This window comes from Meles meles, chromosome 17, assembly GCF_922984935.1.
Source record: "Meles meles chromosome 17, mMelMel3.1 paternal haplotype, whole genome shotgun sequence".
NCBI lineage: Eukaryota > Metazoa > Chordata > Mammalia > Carnivora > Mustelidae > Meles > Meles meles.
In genome coordinates, this window is record NC_060082.1 from 62,758,253 (window position 1) to 62,781,895 (window position 23,643).

Genomic DNA, 23,643 nt, shown 5'->3' on the forward strand with positions numbered 1-23,643 from the left:
TCGTAAAACGACAGGTGACAAACGTTAGTCAATAAAAATACTCAAGTTACTCTCAATTCTTAGACTTACTCCAGAACTACAGAAGAAAGAAGGTTTGTTTTATACTCACTCCTCCCTCGTGGATGTATGTCTGTGCAGTAAAAAGGAGCTGTTACACGTGGACCATGCAGAAAATGCAGAAAAACATGCTTTAAGGGGCCCCCGGGTGGCTTAGTTGTTAAGCGTCTGCCTTCGACTCAGGTCATGATCCCAGGGTCCTGGGATAGAGCCCTGCATCAGTCTCTGCTTAGCAGGGAGACTGCTCCCTCCTCTCTCTCTCTCTGCCTACTTGTGATCTCTGTTTGTCAAGTAAATAAATAAAAAATTTTTTAAAAAAATAGCAGAGGGCTACATTTTCCTCTGGAGGTGTTCACAGACTTCTCAAGGTTTCGAAGGAACCATAGATTTAAGAGACTATGTTTCCTCCTTTTTTTAATGTAGTCTTTCTAAGCGTCATGAAAATTTTCCTATTAAGAAAAAGCTTTAAAAAAAAAAAAAAAAGAAAAAGCTTTTATATTAAGGAACATTTGGCAATAAAGTTTCACTTTTTAAAAGTAGTATTTGGAAGATGTTGCAATATATTTATGTTATTTTCATAAATTATAGATTAATAATATTTATAAAGATAAATGGAATTGGAAAATTTTTTCATAGAAGCCTTATGATCATAGGAAATTTTAAAATTTCAACTAATTATAAATATGGTGGTGTTGTAGAGAAGACTAACAGGTGATCAGTTCTATAAGGATAGTGTAATTAACATATGACTTCAAGAAGAAGAAAGAATAATCCAATATTCTCTCTCAGAAGAGCCTGTCCATGTATCTTCTGGGATATTTGGAGCCCACTGGATACATTTAGAAGAGTGGTTTAACAGTTATATTTTTAAGTATGGATATCTACATTTTAGAATTATATGATTCATGAATATTTAAATTTATGTTAAAAATTTTAGAGTCAAATTAAAAATAATGCTTTTTTTTTTCCCCACCCCTGAGGTGAGTGCATGAGCAAAAGCCTTTAAAGTCTACATTTTAATGGAGGGCAGCTTTGGAGCAGGGCTGGGCCTGACAAATTTCAGATAAAAGCATACTAAGACTTACTCCAAAATAACACCCAGAAAAGCATAGTTAAATTTTTTATTTCAAGTTCTGTTATGGAAGAAATATGGAAGATTTTAACATAAACTAAATAAATAAGGGAAAAGAAAGGAAATTGAGTTCTATTGAGCTCCTCTATGTAAAAATCCATCTGTTGCTTTACTTAGAAGCAGATTTTTTTTTCTTAAGGATTTCTTTTTTTTTTTTTTTAAGATTTTATTTATTTATTTGACAGACAGAGATCACAAGTAGGCAGAGAGGCAGGCAGAGCGGTCAGGGGAAACAAGCTCCCCGCTGAGCTGAGAGCCTGATGCAGGGCTCGATCCCAGGACCCTGAGATCATGACCTGAGCCAAAGGCAGAGGCTTAACCCACTGAGCCACCCACGCGGCCCTCCCTTAAGGATTTCTTTATGTATAACTGTCATAATATATTTGTTCCCATACTGCAAAAGAGAAGAAAATCAAGAGAAACTGAGCAGGTGAGAAGTTCATGGCTAGATTAACACAACTGCTCCTTAAAGACTCAGCAAACACACTGCCCTCCGCTCCACCCAGATGGGAGGTCAGTCCAGCCGTACGGGCCGGGCAGCTGTCTCTTGCCCTGCATTTTGAGTCCCTTGAAAGTTCAAGACAAAATCTTCTTTCACTGTGTACCCCTGTGCCTAGGACAATATGCATCAGTAGATGTTCAGTAAACATTAATCAGTGAGTGAGTGACTGAAGGAATGAAGAGTTCCGATTCCTAGGATTTACACTGTGGTCCAATGCATTATATTTAGCTTTAAAGATGCCAAATATCTATGCTCAAGTTGGTAAGAAAACAAAGTAAAAATTTTTTTATTATTTTTTTAAAGATTTTATTTTTATTTATTTGACAGAGAGAGATCACAAGTAGATAGAGAGGCAGGCAGAGAGAGAGAGAGAGGGAAGCAGGCTCCCTGCTGAGCAGAGACCCGATGCGGGACTCAATCCCAAGATTCCGAGATCATGACCTGAGCCGAAGGCAGCGGCTTAACCCACTGAGCCACCCAGGCACCCCACAAAGTAAAATTATTAACAGCCACAATTTTAACAAAAGTTTTGACTGGCAGCATTCGAAATGACCATCTCTGAATTTCAATGAGTACTTTTATGCTTGTCCTATGAGGCTTGAAATTACAGTTAGATGGGCGTAAAATAGCCCTTCTCCTAGAACATCAGGAGAGATTTTAAGGGACAAAATTGGAAGATGTCGTAAGTCTATCCAAATGTGTCAGATGATGAAGGCAATTTAAAATACTTGGTTTTGATTTCATATTCTAAATGGACGTATAATCATTATGAAAACCTCAAAAGAGAATAGAAGCCAAGTGTATGAGAGAAATACAAGCTATGCTTAGGAACCATTTACGTAGAATTATAGGATACATTATACATACTGTGATCTAATAAATGTATATGAACACTAAATAAGGAAGCAGTGTGGTAGATTTTTACCACGAACTACCACAACTCCGGCCAGCACCTTGCTAGATGATAAGACTCCCCCATTCTTGCTAAGTCTCTGGGGTACTTCTTGGAACTTCTTGTCCTAATGTCTTGAGCTGATCCCTGCTTCTTGCCATTGCTAGCTCTGAGAACATTAGCTGAACTCTTCCATTCTGAGCTTTGTGTTTCTGTCTAATAAAATATATACATATTTAATATATTTAGTGTTTATATATTATATACAATACATATAATATTATAAATAATAGCATTTAATATATATTTAATAAACCTGTGTTTTGTAGCTCATACCGTTATTGTCAGACACGAAGGGGATGAACAGGAGATACATAGAAGTGACCTAGACACTAAATTAGCTTGGGAAGTAATGGGGATTATTCACTTATTTATGAGATGTATAGCAAACATTAAGAATAATTATTGTTTACCTATATATTTGTCTCCTCCCAGTTTAACATAAGGGTTGAGGGGACTGAGAACACTGACTGAATTGTTTATCTCTGTATCCTGGTGCCTAGAACTTTAGTTGGCCCATTGAATGAAACAAATGAGTACATTTCAATTAATATAACATTACATCCTACATTTGGAAAAAAAATACATCATTCTTCTTAATATAGTTTGACGAGTAATAGTTTAAATGTAGGCATTATAGAGCAGTTCTAAACTGAAGTATCCTGTTGAATATCTAAAATGGAATTATTGCCAAGGTCATAAAGTCAAATTTTAATTTTTTTCTAAAAATTATATGTTCCTTTGAATCTGAGATAAACTTAGAATTTTACTCAGACTTGACTAAAAAGCTAATTATTGGTTCCACTACAGATACATTTAATCTTACATTTGCATAATACCTTATAAGTTTTCAAAAGGCCTTTACATTGATCATTGCCTTCAATTTTCACAACCATCTTATGAAGTTAGGAAAAAATATATTAAAATTCCCAGGGGCGCCTGGGTGGCTCAGTGAGTTGAAGCCTCTGCCTTCGGCTCAGGTCATGATCTCAGGGTCCTGGGATCAAGCCCCACATTAGGCTCTCTGCTCAGCAGGGAGCCTGCTTCCCCCCCCCCCCCTCTCTGCCTGCCTCTCTGCCTACTTGTGATCTTTGTCTGTCAAAAAATAAATAAAATCTTTAAAATTCCCATTTGTCAGGAATCTGACTCTGAAAGGAGAGAACACTTTGTCACCTGCCTAGGAAGAGGCCTCACTTACTGATTTTGAGAATGATGTCTCATGTGTTCACCTGCCGGAGCCCTGACTTGTACCTGTGGTGTGTTCTTCTTGCATTTGTGGAGCAGCCTGGCTCACTTCGTTTCTTCATAACCTTAATTAGAATCATTTACCATTTGCAGACCTCAAGTGCTGCTCTCGTCACAGATCACTTTTGCTAATATGATTTCATCAGGATGCCCCCGGGGAAGTTCCGTGGAAGGAGCCTATTACAGGTTGCAAAGGAAAGGAAAGAAATGTAATAAACAGGTAAAATCAAAGGGCAAAGTTAGCTTTATAGAAGTTAACGAAACAGGGCCTCAGATGTTTCACAAAGTTCTGTGTCGCCCTAAACCTGATCTGCCTTGACCAGGCTGCTCTCCTGTTCTTACCTTGTCCTGTCCCGGACACCCTAGGCCTCTTCATGTCAGCTGGGAGATGGAGAGCTCTGTTCTCCAAGTTACCTTACGTTTTAGGATACACCCTTGATTCAGAGCCTGTACTATTTCTCCAAATAGAATGGTTCCTTCCAGACAGCTGGGTCCGCATTCCAATTCACCTGCTGAGGAGCGTGTATGTACTTGAAAAAGTTAGCTCTCTGTGCCCGTTTTAATGGTAACACTCCCACCCGATAAGGCTGCTTGAAGGATTACTTGGATAATTTATGAAGGATTGAAATGGTGCCTGGCACAGTGTAAGTGTTGCCTATTACTGTTAGCATTTCCATCTTCATTATCTTTATTATTTTCAGGCTTTTACTACTATCATCATTATCTTCTCCTAAAAAGAAGAGAAAAAACCTCAAAGGTCATTGTAGGTCTGTGTCGGGAAGCAGACGGTTTCATTTTATTAAGGCTACTGGATGCAGCAGTGAGGAGGGGAGTGCAAGGGCGGCAGGCAGGGGGGCCAAGTTCTCAAACCAGTTTTTCTTTTGGCAAATAGGAGTAAAGAAGCAAGAGATGGATGGAAACTTGGAGCGGGAATTGCAAATAGGTTAGCCATGCCGCTTTTAAGAATCAGCTTTTCCTCCCGTACCGGCTGCTTTTCTGAGCGGCCATCAACCTCCAGTGCATGCTGGGAGGGATCGCCATGAAACCGACCCAGGGCCATCTTGAGATTCTCTGTCCTATAGAGACGTTCTGGGTTCGAGTTCCAAAATCACTATATGAGTCGTATCAGATTGCTGTCTATGTAGACAAGTAACAGGAAACAGGTGTGTTATTTTCTAACAAAAAAATAATGTATTTCAACCATCATTAAGATGGAAATTACGCTCTTCTATTGTATTACTATTATGAAGCACCGTGCTGTCCACTCCCTCATTTACTATCCCTTTGCCTCATGTGAGCTTGAGCAACTTATTAAACATGCGTGGCAAGCACATCACTGCCATTTCTGTCTCTTATAACCCTCAGTTCAGTAGTTCCCGTTTCGCTACAGTCCACACCTCAGCCCTGGCCAAGCCTCCTGCCTCCCCAGCCTAGGCGGCAGCCACCCTCACTGCCTCCCACCCTGTCCAGGCTCTGACCCTCTACTTTGAGGACACCCTGCTCATGTCCTGCCCAGAGTCCCCTTGCTGGACTCTGATGGGTGCACTCTACCCCCAGACCTTTCTGGAGCTGGTTCCTTTTCCCAATTGAGGTCGCAACTCTAAAGTTTTCACTTCAGAGAGTCCTTTGTGATCCCTGTGATCTAAAGTAACAGCCCCATCCACACCCCTCTGCTTCGCCCAGGATCTGTCACAGCTTGTCACAGCTGGGTGATTAACCAGTTGCTTTAGTGGCTACTGCTTGACTTTGACTCTGGCCTCAACCAAGAATTTCTTAGTCTCATCCTGCCTTCAGTGCCTCATCCACAAAGGAGGAAAATGAATAGCACCTGCTTGTTGCTGCGGTCGCGTCACTTGGACACCATAACTTACATAAAATACTTGAATAGCTCCTGGTACATGGAAAGCATTCAGTAAATATTGGGCATCGCTATAGCATTATTATATACTGTCCATTGTCCGTCACACTCTAGACCAGTTCACTGTAAGCTAAGGGCGTGAGGGTCCCCTGGGCTCATCCACTGTGTCCTCAGGGCTCAGAAGAAGCCTGGCACACCGCAGGTGCTCGGTGAACGTTTGCTGAATGAAGGAACAAGGCATCCAGTATCCTTACACATCTGTCCCACTTTTCCTTTTACTCCCCATAAAGGCAGATATTCTGTTCTCCAGGAACCGAAGATACTTTGGAGCCTCATGTAATTACTCCGCACAGACCCCTCTCATCCTAAGAGTCTTAAAATTTTTATAAAACCAACACCCTTCCAGTCTACCAGCAGAGGCTGAGCCGTTCGTACCACGTGGCCCCCTGCAGGTGGAGGACAGTATTACAGCAAACCCAGCTCCAGGCTTCTGACCCCCATCTGGCTTTGCCCGCTCCAAGCGCTTGTCCTTTTGAATTTCTCTGGAATGTAAGCTCATTGAGAATAGGACCCTTGTCTGTTTGTTTTGTTCACAGCTGTACCTTCACCACTTAGATCAGAGCCTGGAACATAGCAGGCATCTTGCAAATGTTTGTAGAATTGAATAAATAAATTAAAAAAAATAGTTTTCTATCTTTTTCTTCCCCTGCTGGCCCAGAAATCTGGTGCAGCTATTAACAGAAAATATTGACCACGTACTCAGTTGTATATGGAGTTTCAGTGTTGAGAGGATAAGATACAATAGGAAAAGAATGAAAAAGTAGAGTGAAAAATGAGATTAAAAATGAAAAATATAGGGGCACCTGAGTGGCTCAGTGGGTTGGGCCTCTGCCTTTTGGCTCAGGTCATGATCTCAAGGTCCTGGGATCAAGCCCTGCATCAGGCTCTATGCTCAGCGGGGAGCCTGCTTCCCCCTCTCTCTCTGCCTGCCTCTCTGCCTACTTGTGATCTCTGTCAAATAAATAAATAAAATCTTTTTAAAAAATTAAAAATAGAATTTAATGGCACCAAGTTGCCTGTTATGAAAAAAAAACTAATCATATGTTTAAAATTGAAGTATACATTAACATAAAATTTGGAAAAAATTTCAAGGTCACTCGATGGTGTGTTCCAGGTATAATAACACATACAAACCTCCTGTTCATTATTTAAAATTCTTGGCAGTGCTAATTCGTGGCAGTACTGCAGAAAAAGACACTTCACAAGGGAGATACTAAAAAAATTCAGTGGCCCTCTCTGCACTGTCCCATTTGGAACAAACAAACAAACAATGACTTTATATAAAAATCCATTCCAGGCAAGGTTTTTGAAAGAAAATTTCACTTTTCAGTGTAAAAGCACTCTGTAATTTTCTTTTTTTTCCCCAAGATTTTATTTATTTATTTGAGAGAGAGCATGAGATGGGGGCGCGTCAAAGGGAGAAGCAGACTCCCTGCACAGCAGGGAACCGGATGCAGGACTCAATCCTGGGACTCAATCCTGGGACTCCAGGATCATGACCTGAGCCTAAGGCAGTCACTCAACCAACTGAGACGCCCAGGCACCCTCTAATTTTCTTTTAGGTAGAAACTTCTCTGGTGAACAAAAAGGACATTATAGCTAGTAATTCCCTGCATTACTTTCCTAACACAGGACTGCCCAAAGTATCAGGTCCTACAGTCCTAACCTCAGCCCGGTGAAATAGAGGCACCAAGTATTTCTGTACTCATTACACAGGTGAGCAGTTGGAGCCTCGGAAAGGTTAGGTGACTTTTCCAAAGTCACAGTTAAGTGAGGGCGGCCAGAATCCCAAATCTGAATACTCAAGGACCATTGCTCTTTCTTCTATACCCCATGGCCTCTCCTAGAATATCTGTGAATCTGTCTTTCCATATTGATGATTAGGGAATTAGGCAATAGGCATAGTATGAGTCTAATGTCCTGAGTGACTTTGCCGATAATTTCTGATGTCAGTCTCATCCTTTTATAGGTTGTAATATTATTTTCTAACATACTGCCTATATCTCTTTTCCTTTTCTCTAACAAACCAAGAAAAGGGAGTGGGGGAGGATCCGAGTTCAGATATCCAGAATTATTGTTCATGACTATTTTGACCTCAATTCAGTGAATATAGATTACTCTGTTTCATAAGTCCCACAGCACTTTGCCATTATCTGTTAGGTTTCATATTCCTACTGGATTATTTATTTGTTTGTTGATTTATTTAAAATGGAGAGATAGTCCATGTTCATGGAGAAGAAGATTTAATATTGTCAAGATGTTAGTTCTTCCCAGGGTGCCCGGGTGACTCGCTTGGTTAAACTCCTACTGGATAATTTATTGATGTACTCTTGGAAAATGTGAACTTACTGCTTCATTTGATAAATTTAAATAAGAGAAGGAGAAATTAAGAAACCTTGACCTAGTATTATAGGAAATTTATATGAAAGCTAATATTTTTATTACACCAGTGGTTCAGAAATAGCGTAAAAGTTAAGTTATGGTATTTCTTATTATGTTTTGTTTAAAAATATCTTTATTATTGGTTTAAAACCCTACTAAATGCTATAAACAACAGAGGTAATTAATAGTGCCGCATAAGAAAGAATGGGAAGTCAAGTACTAACTATTGAGATCACTAGCAGAACTTCGGAAAGTTTTGTAGGTATCTTTGTTATCACAGATCTGTTTTATTCACTTCTCTCCAACTGAGGGAATAAGACACAAATACATGCAGTTGATTCGTATTCTTTGAGGCATGTATGTTTTATAAAGTTGCCACAAATACATAATTAGGGAATGCTGAGTCATTGTTCCTATGGGAAGTACGGTGTTCAGTTCCTGCAAGTTTCTGTTCACAACATTTTTGCCAACTGATCAATACCTACACCTTTGTTGGATGTGTGTTTCTTTCAACAGACACTTTAGCTCAGATATTTTTTGATTCATAAACATTGACCTTACCACCAGCAGCATCCAGAGTCATTCACAAACAGAGCTTATCCAACATACATATCGTCTCCGAAAAGCACATCACAGTCTTCTTGCATCTAGAAACATAGACAGCCCCGTGGCAGTATTCCTGGCACTCGTTTCAGACAGCAAAAACACCAAGAAAAAACTCAAATATGCAAAAAAAAAGTGGCACTGAATAGACCATCAAAAAGACAACACGTTTACAGAATTAGCTGGAACAGGAAGGTGGAGCATTGCCTCGGTCCTCCTCAACTGAGAAAGTGTATGTCGGGCAACTCTAGCTTTCCCATTCTGAAAGGCTGTGGATGATCATAAAAACACCACCAGTGTTGATTGGGGAGCTACAAATACATTTTAGCAAGTAGGCAAATTTGCAGATATGGGATCAGCAAATAATGATGATTCGCTCTAATTTTTAAGAGAGAGAAAGAAAGTAAATTTGGGGAGAATTAAATATCTACAGCAACGTAAGGAATTACAAATTGCCCAAAACTCATGAGCCTTAGAAAAGCAATCAAACCTTTTAGGAGCCATTGATATATTTACAAAGAAAGATAAATTAAACAGCTCTGTTTCATTTGTCTCGCAGCTTAAGTGGTTGGAGCACACAATCTGTGATATAATTTGTGGTTGAATGCCCAGAGAACGGGATTCAAATAAGGTTCACAGCGACAGTAATGGTTCTTGCATTTAAGGGCAACATTCTCAGAAATTAAGAAAAATGGATGCAAGTAGGAAACAGATGCAAAGGACTTCCGCCCTTCTCAGCACTCTCTGAGAGCTAATGTGGGGCTCGCATTGCTACTGCCTTTATATCTTACGTGTGATGAGTCTCTGCTGTGTGATCACAAACCCAAGAACCCTCCGCTTTGCCTAGTTATTTTTTTGTATGGCTCCGGAAGGGGATTTCGGCTCTCAGGATTTTACTGCCAATTCAATAAAGATGACAATACCTTTTTTTTCTGGGATAGTTGATTTAAGGCTCTGGATACGGTAATACGTGTAAGCACATTCATGCGCAGCAGGCCGCATGGGGGAACCATCAGAGGACACTTCCTTTTCCTTTAGGAGATGGAAGTCCACAGCTGTAATTCTTTTCATACTCATAGTTAGTGGGCTGTTATTCCACTGGTATCCCAAAGGAATTCTTATCAATACTAGACCTTCAAGGCAGGTATTTGAAGATTTTCATGGTCCAGGCATTCAGTTAGCGTAGTAGAGCTCTCTTATCTTGATTAATCTTCTTTAGTCAAGGTATTTGATCTTATACAATAGGGAGTTCCTTCTACTACTTATAATAACATGATCTTTGTTAACATATATCAGAAAATTTGGGGCGCCTGGGTGGTTCAGTCCGTTAAGGGTCTACCTTCAGCTCAGGTCTTGATTCCCAGGGTCCTGGGAGGGAGCCTCTTGTCAGGTTTCCTGCTCAGCGGGGAGTCTGCTTCTCCCTCTGCTCCTCCCCCTACTTCCCTGATTTGTGCTCTCTTTCATGCACACACTCTGTCTCAAATAAACAAAATCTTAAAAACATCAGAAAATTGAATAATTTTAAAATTATTTGTATTGTATGTTCCCTAGTTAATTTTCTGTTAAGATTTAATTTCTCTTTCAGTTAATTAATGTTGGAGTTGCTGTTGAGTTATAAATTAAAAAAATAAAATTCCTTAAAGTATTGTTATTCCTTAACTTCCATTCCTACAAATGCATTTCTAGTGGTTGAGTCATTAAATGAGTATTAGATTTTATAGGACTGTATTAACATTAAATTTAAAATACCTTCAAAGAATTAGTTTGGGAATTCTGTTCTTGAAGAAGATAAGAAAGGAAAGAAGATCCTGTTCCTTTAGAGTGAAATTAAGGATAATGTTTTTAAGTTTTTTGTTATTAAAAATCCAAAAATCATTGAGGTCTTAAGGGTATGTTCCTTCAGCATAGATAGAATCACAAAACATATTCTGCATCTTGGGATGGATGTAAGAAGCAAGAACTGACTTGCACACCATATTTCCTGGAAAATTTCCAAAATCGCTCCCATGCCCCTGCATGGATTAAAAAGAAAAGAAAGAAAAACTAGAATAGAAAGAATTATTAGGACAGTGTGGAAATTGGAGTGTGGTACCACATACCACTTACTTAAAAGATGTATTCTGGAATCAATAGAATTTAGCCAAATGAAAGGAAGATGGTGATATCAGACTTACAATTTTTCTTCTCAAGAAATTAGGGCAGCTTTACAGAATTGGATGAAGTCCTGACCAAAGCCATGAATGATTCATTGATCCATGTGGGCTAGAGATAAGAGTAAGTCTTAGGAAGGCAGAGGAAGGCTTGCCCCATCTTGGATTAAGGTTTCTTAGGCTTAAACACAGCTCTCAGAGAGAGAGTCCTATGCCTTGTTGGATGTTTTGTCTCTGACCCAGAATTTCATAAAGCTGCTCAGGATTGCTCCTGGAACTAAGAGTAAAGGAGAGGCACGGGGGAAGCAATGCAGTGTCCCCGCCGGACTGTTATGCCGATGGCCGACAGTTACAACAGCGGAGCCAGGATTCTCCAGGTCAGCTTCACCCGTGTAGTGGCCTCAGACAAAATGAGTGAGCAATGCCGAGGGAACCCAGAAATAAGAAGTATGGCCACATGGGTAATAGCTCTGTTTTTTCAAAAATCTGAGCAGTGATAGAATAATCTTAACAAATAAGCTATAGAAAAATGCCTGGGTGGATCTCAGTAATGTCATGTTGAGCAAGACGAGCAGGTTGCAGAAAATGTACTGTGAATGCTATATGTATATATAAATATATAATTTAAATAACATATAATTTAAATCAGTGTTTGCTGAAGTGTACTCAATATTGCCTATATCATTTATTAAACTTCTCAAAAACATGGGAAAGTATATTTCCTGCATGTACTTATATCTGATATTAGTGTCCATCTCTAATGTATAAATAGGCTTTCCGTGTAATAAGAAAAAGCCAAATTCTCAAAGAGGAAAAATTAACAGTCATGAATACCTAATTTGCAGCAGAAAAAAGACTCTTAAGTCATCAGGAAACATTTAGTCTGGTTTTTATTCAACAAATTCTTCTGTGTCCAAGTATGTTCTAGGCAAGGGGACACATGGGCAAATGACACAAGCCAAAATGTCTGGCCTCATGGAGCTGGCATTCCAGTGAGGTGGCAGGGGGCGAAAGTGAGCTCATCAGCTGCCTGCATAAGCGGATACGGGAGGGGTATGTTGGGAGGTGGAAGGTTGTGTAGAGGAGGATAGTGGGAAAGGGTCGTGGGGGTGGGGTTGGGATGGGAGATGTGGCTGAGATCATGGATCTGAAGGGGACGTGGCCACCGTTTGAGAGCAGTTGGGCAGCAAGGTCCAAGGACAATGACATGGGCAAACAAGGCCTTTGGTCATTACGGGAAGTGAGCTGAGATAGGAAGTTGTTGAAAAATGGGAAGTTGGAATATAATGAAATCTGATTTAAGTCTTAACAGAATAACCCTGATTGCTTTGCTGAAAATGTTCTCTCCAGAGTTTAAGCAAGACACACTCATGCTTAAACTCTATGGAATTTCATTACACACGTCAGAGGACTTGAAATGTGCACAGCCCCTCATTCAGCAGTGACACTTTGGGAAATTGTCAAATACCTGAAAAATAAACCTACAGCCATACATACGTGTCTGCAGAAGTACTAGTAAATAATTTCAGGATGAAGGATATAACCCAAGTATAAGTTCCAAGGATATAATCCAAGTATAAGACTTATATCCAATATAAATCCAACAGTAAGCACTCATTTAAATCAATAATGAATGGATTATCATGAAATAATTTCTCAGGATGTCACAGAATAACACTTACTGATACGACGTTAGCCAAACGCAACATTAAAGGATAAAGCTCGTAAGATAATGTAGGTAGTACTGTTTTAAATAAACACACGCACATAAAGTTTTGACATAAATACAGATACTCGTGTGTATATTTGTAGATGTATATAGAAGGGGAAAACCCAGACTATGTGCTAAATAATGACAGAAGTGAGATTAGAAATGATTTTTTTCTCTAATATTTTTTTCCGTATCATATGAACTTTTATAATGAGGGATAAGGATTTTAAAAATTAAAGTACTTCAGCTTCGAAGTAAAACAATCTGTGTGCGTCATTTTTAATGGCGATGCAACGTTTCCTTGAACAAGTACCCGTGAATCCCGTGCCCCACTGTGTTCCTCTCTTCTGCGTCATGAAGGCTGACATCTGCATTTCATGCTATTTCCTTGGGTTACATTCTCCGAAGTGCAAGCACTGGAACCATGGCCGTGAATGTTTTAAGGCTTTATTACTCGTCGTCGAAATCCTTTCCAGAAAGACTTCACTGGTTTTGTTTGCCCACCTGCAGTGCTATTAAACTTCTCTATGGCCAGAATGGGTTGCCGTCGCTCTGTAACATATCTGCTCTTCCGATGAGTGGAAAGTGATTTCCGTAGCAGGATGTTAAAATGGAAACCCAGCCAAGTGTTAAGCAGATCAGACCAGATGTGGAAGTGCTGTTCTAGACTGTCACACGAACTGTCACCCTAGCTCTGTCTGCTCCCATGGAGGGCATAAAAGGGTAAGATGCTGAAAGACCGATTTTGTAGCTGTGAGGATGTCAGGAGTCATTGGCCCCATCAGCGCCAAGTGGGAAGAATGAGTGGGGACGCCCCTCATCTCGAGCCCCGTGAGAAAGATTTCAAGGGCTTTCTGAGAGTGCTTGACAGGAGTCATCTGCTTGTGGGAACGCGGTGGATCATGAACTCCGGCCCTTGGAATTACAAGGGGCGAGAGGCAGGCTATGTAGTTCTGGGTGGGGGAGTGAAAGTGAAGCGACTGTGTTCTGTGGTCTCCTTTCAGGGCAAAGAGTGCATGAGCATTTCTCTCGTGTCATAGAAGCCGTATGTGATGGAGAGTCCTGTCCTAGTCAACAGCCTGGACAGGCAAATGCACTGCAGAGAGAGGCCGGAGGTAGAGTCAGCCCCTACAAGGGCGCTGCAGGTGACAGATTCCAGCAATGGTGGGACGCGGTTTCTCCAAAGCATCCCACGAAGGAACGTGAGAAACGTGATCAGCTCTAAAACTCTGCCAAGACCAGGGAATGGCAACACCAGGTCACTGCGCTGGTATCCGTCGAGCAAGAATGGCCGCAGCCCCCCTCCTCTCCCTCTTCCCTGTACTCCAGCCCTAGAAGGTCAGAAAGCCTGGTCATCAACACTCACTGAGGACACAGAAGAACAAGGTGGACAAAGAAGACAGTCCCGCTTCTCTCACCCGCAGAAGCTGGGGGAAAGGGGGAGACCTTAAGACTTTAAACCAGGCTTGGATTTTGGGCTATTCCTTGGGAGGGAAATTCTACAAGTTGGGTCTCTGAATTACCTTGACAAGCAAGACTGTGGATGCTGCTTGAGTTTTTATTCAGGAACTGGGGAAGGGTTCACTCCCACAGTAAACTTGAAACAATTATAAAGAGGGTTTCATGACAATATATATTACATTTTACTCATTTTGAGAATTCGCATTTTGAAAATTACTAATATTAGTGGAAAAATAAAATTCCCATGATTGTAGAAAGACGTGTTCTCAGATCATCTCCTGGATTCTTAGCGTCTGTAGTAATGTTAGCATTGGTCCATGGTTGGCTTTCTCCTGGGCCTTGGCCTTCGTAAAGGAAACGTTACAGGACAGAAACTGAATACACAGCATCAGTGTTTGCAGAGATCTCGGATTTTCTGTGTAAGATATTTCACAAACTGAGAGCTGCACAGCTTAGGACAATGATGGTAATTATAAAGATACCCCCAGAACTAACCATACAAAAAGTGATATTTGACTGTCCTCATCTAGCAGATTCATTCAGCATCCAAAATAGATAGCTTATCGTGAATTTCATGAGGCTCAAATATCACATATTCTGGAAAAATTGCAAAAAGTGTCCTGGAGATCAGGACTATACCAGAGGTCTCTGAATGTCTTGATATTGTCATAGGAGTTGCTAATAATCCCAAAAGAACTAAAGAAATGTGATTTTTCAATGGCAGTCTCCTCTCTCCCTTGGCAACCATCCCATAAATCTATTGCCCAAGTGGGCTTTCCCTGGCAGCAAAGATACGGAGTCCTTGGAAAAATGGAGCTAAAAGGTAGTCATATTATAGTTAGGGAAGATGTTATAGTTTCGTCTCTCCTAGTAGCAAAACAATCAATGATGGTGAAATGTAGCGAAGGAAATGCCAAGAAGCCTTCAGTTAAACAAGCATATGAAAATCATTGAATGTGCCAATGATTCCCTGTCATACAATTCCTTTCAACACAGTGGTGTTACTTAAATATCTAGATGTTTAAGCTTGTTCGGTGTGTTATTTAAGAGGCTTTATGTTTTCCCTTATTTACTACAACTAAACAGTTACCAACATTCTAAACATATCCATTTTCTTATCATTACCACTATGCTTGACTTTCAGTAAAAATGTTACTGATTACTTATTTTTGTCAAAAAAAAATAAAGAAAGAATATATATATATATACGTATATATATATAGAGAGAGAAAATTATGACTGGAAAACGTGACAGAGACCAAGATGTGATGACGTCTAATGCTGTATTTTTATTTTTAGTGAGTGCCTCCACTTATAAGCAGGCAGAAAATGATTGATTTTTTTCCCCCTTTCAGCTGTTTACCTCTGCAAGAGAACGATGCAAAACAAGGCGAGGCTGGAATTGGCCGACTATGAAGCTGTAAGTACTAAGGACTTTCTGGCAAAGAAAGTCATAAAATGAACAGGAATAAGGCCTACAGTCATTTCTGGCAATTCTTTTGACTTTACGCTCTGGATTTTAAGGACGAGATTTCCAGGATCAGGCATCAGAATGGCTCAGCTCCCTGACTTGTTTGCTTTGTCTCATCATTCACTCTGGGGATGGTGAACTTCTAGATGCTCAGACTCACAGGAGAAGGGAGAAACATGTCTTGCGAAACTCAAGTGTGACACCTTAGATGTGTCCTCTATATAGTGAAGACTCCAAATTTAGAGAAATAAAGTATATTTCCTTGGAGTAAATCGTTTTTGCAAACCAGAAAACATTAATGTGATGTAATTTGTTCAGACAATTGCTGTGTTGTGATTTACTGGCTTTGAAGCACTGACTAGAAGCGGTAGTAGGCTACTGGGGGTTTACATTCTTGTCAGGAACTGGATAGACAGACGGAATCATTAGTAGAAATGTATTGCTTTCCTGTTCCTCACTATAGTGGTCCCAGAAGAACCCAATGGATGAGTCTTGAGCACTTTTTTTTTATAAAGTAAATTTTAGTATTTTAGATGTTTACTTGTGGCCGCTAAAGACAATGATTCATAAAATTAGTATTTGCAATAGGTTTCCGTCTTTCCTCTGAACCATTAATATGAAGACGAGCTACATTCCATGACCATGACTTAACCATTGAGAACCAGAGTACACTTACTTCTTCAGAAATTCTGTGATTGTTTTCTTGATAAATTTATGCAGTTGATAAATGAGAAATGAGTAGTGACGACAAGCACCAAGACGTCTTAACTTGTGGTCTATTTTTCAGGAGAGCCTGGCCAGGCTCCAGAGAGCCTTTGCTCGCAAGTGGGAGTTCATTTTTATGCAAGCAGAAGCACAAGCAAAGTGAGTCCTTGTGAGTCTTTTGGAAAATTTGTTCAAGTTGTGGCCTTTTGTCCAGAGAGGTGCTACAGTTAACCTGACTTCTTATTCGCTGTTACGATGTTGACAGAGTGGACAAGAAGCGAGACAAGATTGAAAGGAAGATCCTTGATAGCCAGGAGCGAGCGTTCTGGGACGTCCACAGACCTGTGGTAAGCAAACGTGCCGATGTTCTCTCCAGTTCATAATCTGAGCCTTTGGATACTGAAGGATGCCTGAAAAAGTGAGAGTAGCCCCACCACTCTGCCCCAAATCTTGGTGATTTCATGAAGAAAAGACGGCCCCTTTTGTGTCACATAACCGGAATCCAGTAGTGTGATGTTTCATTTATAAAGCTAAGCATTTCCCCACCGCAGCATCGCTCTTGGGGTACCTGATGCTTGAGGTACCTGATGCTTTAATACCCTTGAAAGAAACAAGACTGCAGCAAAGAAGTCGTACGTCAACGGTGCGACTCCGAGTAACAAATAATGAATGTCCTTGATTAATCCTGGAAAACTTTGTGCAAGGAATTCCACACTGTTGATGTGCATCATAAGAAAACATGTCTAATCTCACATATTTTGATTTTGATATTATGTGTTTGTCTTCTATACGTTTCTTCAATACAGACAGGACATTAGAGAATAATATTTACATCAATACAGAATAAATATCAGGGTCACAGCATGAGGCAAATCAAGATCAATGAGAATATTTTAAGAACTTTCCTCTCAGCTACCTTCAGGATCAGACCAGAATAGGTCTGCTTTCCAAAGATTTCTGTCTATCTATGTGTGTGTTTCAATTTCAGATAGCAATGCAGTTGTTAAATTCTATGTTGAAATTTTCTCTCTTTGAATTCCCCAAAGATTAGACTTAGAATGAACTGGCTTCCCTGCTCAATATTCTGCTCAAGTTTTGTTGCTCATGGTGAAAAGGATTATGAGGTCATGTGGATAAGTGTCGCAAGAATACAAAGCAGGATTTTTCCTTGTTTGTTTATTTTAAGCAATCTCTAGAAATCTGTCGATACATTATGTTCCTGTGTTTATCCACTTTATGCCCCTGGACATCTGGTAGCCCATCTCCGGCCTTGTTCAGCTTTGATGGCCTTCATCCTTGGTGCAACCTCAGAGAACCCTCGTCCTGACTTCCCTGCACTGCCTGCATTCATTCCGTGGCACACGTACCAGCTCACAGAGCATGTAAATGGACCCCACCCCAACCCTCTCCTCTGCTCCATGCCCTATGAGTCACTCAGCTGGTCTCAGACCCTCTCTGTGCCCCTGTTGGAGGCAGAACCTGTTCACAGTTGTTTTTGCTGTTTCCTGTCCTCTGTGTCTCCCTGCAGCAAGGAGCCCATATGAGTGCTCTCCAGAGGGGTCCCCTGCTGCACCGTTCACTAGGCTCCTAATCGTAAAATTCTCCTAAGGAGCACCCTGAGGGAGAAACCACCCTGAAGCCAAAGCCTCCATGTCCCTTTATTCAACTTCTAGGCCCTGATGGTAGCAGGTGCAAATGTTGGGAAAACGAATCTGTGGGATCTCTGTTGGTCTCAGTCTTTTACTTCTGAACGTTTGCTCTCCTCTACACTTTCCGTTTTACTTAGGCTGTTCTTTAGGAACTTGGGATCTGGGTCTGAGTTTTCGGCAATGGGAGAATTACAACAACATGGCCTTCCTTGATGTTCACCACCTCGCTTACCGGGATGATCTGATTGTGTTGACTCTCCTCTTCAAAGGGTCTCTTCTCTGTCCACCTCTGAAACTTTTGAACTCTCTGAGGGATAACCCCGTGTCCCCAACTTTTTAATGTATCAGTCCTGTAGTCATCTGCCTGCGTGATGACTAACTACTCTCCATCAAAAGCCATATCTGAACCTCCTAAAACACAGCATGCCTGTGCAACCTCTTACAAAAATGCCATTTATTCTATATCAGTACGTGCCGATATTTTACTGCATGCAGTGTTGATTAGAACATAGCTCTTGATCCTAAAACTCACCTCCGGTGGAAGCATTTTATGAACATGGTCACAAACACTTTAAGACAGGACTGCTCATTTGTTTCCTGGAGGAAAATACAGAGGGTCATTGGGTTTGCATGACTTACCCATGTCCACCCAGCAAGTAGTGGTGGAACCAAGCCTGAACCAACTATCTCCTACTCTTAGTCTGTGTCCCAAAGGAAGGGAGCCATGGGGAAGGAGGGTGGCTCCAGGCTCCAGTTCAAGAAAGCAGCCGCAGCAAGAGCAATGCCCTCACTGATGCCTCCATTCTGCTAACAGAAGGGATAAAGGGTTCCTGGTAGGGCACATGTAATACAGCTGTGTTTATAGGTGTCTTGTTATCAGTTTACTTTACTCGTATATTTTACTCATGGATTTTGAATATGCTTTTTTCATTCATTTTGTTGTTTTCAAGAGCCCAGGGTTCAAGCTGTCTTTCAAACACTTAGGCCACAAAGGTGTGATCCAGGGGAGCCCCACTGCCGTATGGAGAACAGGGTGGTCAGGTGTGTTGTAGAAGATGAAGTCTGAAGGACCCGCCCCGGTAGTGTTGGCCACAATAAGTACTATCTCCTATATTGAGTTCAGATCATCTTTGTAATCTAAATACTGTTTCAAGAATAATCTAAAAATTTTATAAAGGTATAAATAAATCTAGTTGATATAAATTATTAGTATGTGGAAGAGATCACAAAGAACCCTTATTTTTATTTTGGTTTTGAGAAGACAAATTATAAAAATATGAACTGACTGCTCTAAGTCTTAAAATCTGGAGATCCATATTCCCGTTAGAATAAAAAAATAACCCTCTATTCAAATTTCACAGATTGATAACACAATTTAACTGAAAGGCTTTTAAGTTATAAAATTACTTTTTCCTAGATTCGTTTGACTTCATCAATATATAAAGTATCATTGTTTTCAAAAACCAGACATGGAGTTATTTTAATAGTCATATTTGTTGACTCTTTCCATTTTGCTTCTCCTCATACAATCCTACTAATAACATTTCAGTTAAAAAAACATAACAGGGAACAGTTAATCCTCATGACACTTTTATTCATTCAAGGTGATCTGCTACATTGTGTGGTTTGGTTTACTTTAATTTCATCTGGTTTTATTCTGGCATTTATTTAATCAAAAATAGGTTGGAAGCCATCAGCTAGAAATGTGGTAGGGAGTCTTTAAAGGTATACTTTTTAAAATTAATTTAAAATATTATATTACCTTGTATATTATGTATTACCTTGTATGGTATATATCCATTTGAAGATATAGAAAATACACATAATATGAGTTTACTTTTTTAAAAAACCATTGGGTCTCTTAACAGTGTAATCAGTCAATTGCACTTAATACCATTAGGAAGCAAATCTAGCTTCTCTGCGCATGCCAGTGTCTATTCCAGGAAAATAAAAAAATAAACGAAGTCACTAACACCAAGAAGGACTCTTCAGTTGTCAGGGACTCCAGATAGAATTATCAAAATCTAACTACTCAAGAAGACAGTGGGAGAAACACATCAAATTGTAGTACATGTCCAGGGTAATTTGGAATTTATGTTAATCTGTGTATTTAATGTTTCAGTATTTTTATGGAACCCCCTCAAGGGCTCGTGCTTTCAGTCTGTATTGATAGAATTTTAGAGACTAGCTTAGTTGAAGTAAAAGTCATGCTTGCATAGTGCTGAGGATCAATTTTAGAGTTTTATGCTCAGTTCTGGAAACCATACTTAAAAAAAAGAAGTGTGGTTGAATTATAGTTGAGGTAAATAGGGGCGAAGTCAAAAATAAGAAGTAAGGAAATTATGAAATTATTAGAGGTTAGTAGCCTTAAGGTTAAGAGGACCCAAAAAAGATATCTCCATATTTTGGAAATTTAACTATATAGAGTTGGAATGTGGCTTATTCGTTTACACCATGTTGGATTCTGGGTGGCCAATGTGGAAACACCTGGAAAACAAAAATCACAATTAAAAAAAAGAACTTATCCCCCTGGGGCAAATAATACATTATATGTTAATAAAAATAATTAATTAAAAAGAAAAGAACTTCTCAAACTCAACACCCAAAAAATAAAAAATCCAGTTGTTAAGAAATGAGCAGAGGACAATAATAGACATTTCTCCAAAGAAGACATACAAATGGCTAACAGACACATGAAAAAAGGTTCATCATCACTCACGATCTGGGAAATACAAATCAAAAACACATGAGACACCACCTCACACCAGTCAGAATGGCTAAAATGAACAACTCAGGAAACGACAGATGCTGGTGAGGATGCGGAGAAAGTGGAAACACTCTTACACTGTTGGGAATGCAAGCTGGTGCCGCCACTCTGGAAATCAGTATGGAGGTTCCTCAAAAAGTTAAAAATAGAGCCACCCTACAACCCAGCAATCGCAGTACTGGGTATTTATCCATGTAAAAATAGTGATTCAAAGGGGAAGATTTAAGATGGCGGAGTAGGGGGACCCTAGGTGTGTCTTGGACGTTGAATACAACTAGTTATCAAATCATTCTGAACACCTGAGAAATCAGTCAGATCTGAGAAAAGGAATGCTGCAAGTATTCAATTAGAAAAGTGACCACCATTTGGGAGGTAGGAGGTGCAGAGACTGAATCCAGGGTGATAGAGCTAAAGATACCAAGTTGGGGAAGGAGCCTGCTGGAGGAGGCTACCACAAGTATTGTAAGCAGCGGAGAGCAAAATCGGAGCTCTTAGGAATCTGCTACAGTGCCCTAGGTCTCTGGCTTAAAGGTGCTCAGGTGGGGAAGCAGGATGAAATCTCAGGTGTGACACTGTGGTCTCAGGATCCCTGGGGGACAAGAAGAATGAGGGCATCAGAGTTCCCAGGCGTAGGATTGGGGAAGCCAGCTAAGAACAGAGTCTAGGTGTAAGCTTTCTGCTCTGTGTTACCATAAACTTCAAACCACTGCACAGTCATGCAGCCACTTTCCTGGGAGGGGCCGGCAAAGGGCAGAAGTGTGGCAAGACCCACCCCCTCCCCAGACGGAAGAGCATGTGTCCACATGGTAAGAGTCCATAAAATTTGGAATCTTGGAACTCTGCTGTGCCTCAGATTTAAACGCTTGGTCACAGGCCGGGTGAACAGAGAGTTCTGATGGGAACTGGGGAGACAAGAGTGAGTGATTGTTTTCCTGTGAGGGCTCACTGAACACTGAGGGGCGCAAATTGTCAGCTCCCAGGGCTGGAGAGAGGGGCGCAACCATATTCATCCCTCCCAGCAGAGCTAAAGCCTTCAGGGAGTAAAACAGCGCCACCTAGTGGAATCTGCCGCTGCTTGCACTGAGCCCTGTCTCTGTCCCCAGGAAGCACCTTTGCCATAGGGCAAGTCCACCTGAGAAACAGCGCAACAGGCCCCTCCCCCAGAAGACTAGCACAAACAACTCACTGTACCAAGTTTAGGTATGATAGAGGGCTGCAAAGCTTCAGCTCTTGGGAAAAATAATACATACCATTCTTCGTATTTTTGTTTTTTAGTCATTTAGGGTTTTTTTGTTGTTATTTTTCTTAATTTTTCTAACTCTTTTTAAAATTTTTTTTACCTAAGTTGTGTATGTGTGTGTGTGTATATATATACACACAATAAAATAAAATAAAATGAAAGGAAACTATATATGTGTGTATATATATACACACACACACATATATAGTTTCCTTTCATTTTATTTTACACACACACATATACACACACATATATGTGAAGTTTTTCTTTCTTATTTTGGGATCTAGTTTTTCATTTAGCTTCTTTTTCTTTATCTTTTGTCGTTTGTTTTGGGTTTTTTCTTTTGTCATTGTTGTTATTGTTGTTTTTTTCTCTTCTTTTCTGCCAAAATGACAAAATGGAGTAATTCACCCCAAAAGAAATAATAGGAGATAGTACTCATGGCCAAGGATTTGATCAATTAAATAAGAGGTCTGAACTAGAATTTTAAAAAACTATAAAGATACTAGCTGGGCTTGAAAAAAACATAGACGGTACTAGAGAATCCCTTACTGTAGCAATGAAAGAACAAAAATCTAATCAGACTGAAATTTAAAATGCTATTACCAAGATGTAGTCCCAAGTGGAAGCCACAAAAATGAGGAAAAATGTGGCAGAAGAGAATCAGTGATACAGAAGATAAAACGATGGAGAATAAGGAAGCTGAAAAGAAGAAAGAAAGAAAACTACTAGATCATGAAGGAAGACATAGAGAACCCAGCAATTCCATAAAGCGAAATAATATCTGGATAATAGGAGTCCTAGAAGATGAAGACAGGGAGAGAGGGACAGAAGGTTTATTTAACCAAATTATAGCTGAAAGCCTTCCTATTCAGGGGAAGGAAATGGGCATTTAAGTCCAGGAGGCACAGAGAACCCCCTCAAAATCAATAAAAATAGGTTAACACCTTGACATAGGATAGTGAAGCTTGAAAATTTCAAAGATAAAGAGAAAATCCTGAAAGCAGCTGGGAAAAGACATCCTTAACCTACAAGCTGAAACCTACATTCTTGAGTGAAGAGACAGGCCAAAAGTAACAAAGACCAGAACGGAACAGAGACAGTCTACAGAAACAGTGGTTTTACAGATCTTACGATAGCACTAAATTCATGTCTTTCAAAAGATACTTCGAATGTAAATGGACTAAATGCTCCAGTTGAAAGAGATAGGGCATCAGAATGGATTTTTAAAAAAAAGACTAATTGATATGCTGCTTGCAAGAGACTCATTTTAGACTCAAAGTCACCTCCAGATTGAAAGTGAAGGAGTGGAGAACAAATTATCATGCTAATGGACATCAAAAGAAAGCTGGAATAGCCATCCTTATATCAGACAAACTAGATTTTAAACCAAAAACTGTAATAAGAGATGAAGGACACTGTATCATAATAAAAAGATCCATCTAACAAGAAAATCTAACAGTTGTAAATATTTATGCCCCTACCTTGGGAGCAGCTAAATATATAAACCAATTAATAACAAAATAATAGAAATCCATTACTAATAATAGAATAATAATAAGGGACTTTAACATCCCACTTGCAGCAATAGACAGATCATCTAACCAGATCAACAAGGAAACAAGGACTTCAAATGACACATTGGACCAGATGGACTTCACAGATATCTTCAGAGCATTTCATCCTAAAGCAGCAGAA

General features: G+C 40.0%; 1 protein-coding gene across 3 annotated transcripts in view; it reads left to right on the forward strand.

The window, feature by feature from the left end:
* The window catches only part of RGS7 (regulator of G protein signaling 7), a 509,940-nt gene that overhangs the window by 410,578 nt on the left and 75,719 nt on the right, over nucleotides 1-23,643 (forward strand). For all 3 annotated transcript variants that reach the window (XM_045983123.1, XM_045983124.1, XM_045983125.1), the window contains 3 exons: nucleotides 15,469-15,533; nucleotides 16,372-16,448; nucleotides 16,555-16,636. In XM_045983123.1, coding sequence (XP_045839079.1) covers nucleotides 15,469-15,533; nucleotides 16,372-16,448; nucleotides 16,555-16,636 — 224 coding nt within the window. The remainder of the gene's footprint in view (nucleotides 1-15,468; nucleotides 15,534-16,371; nucleotides 16,449-16,554; nucleotides 16,637-23,643) is intronic.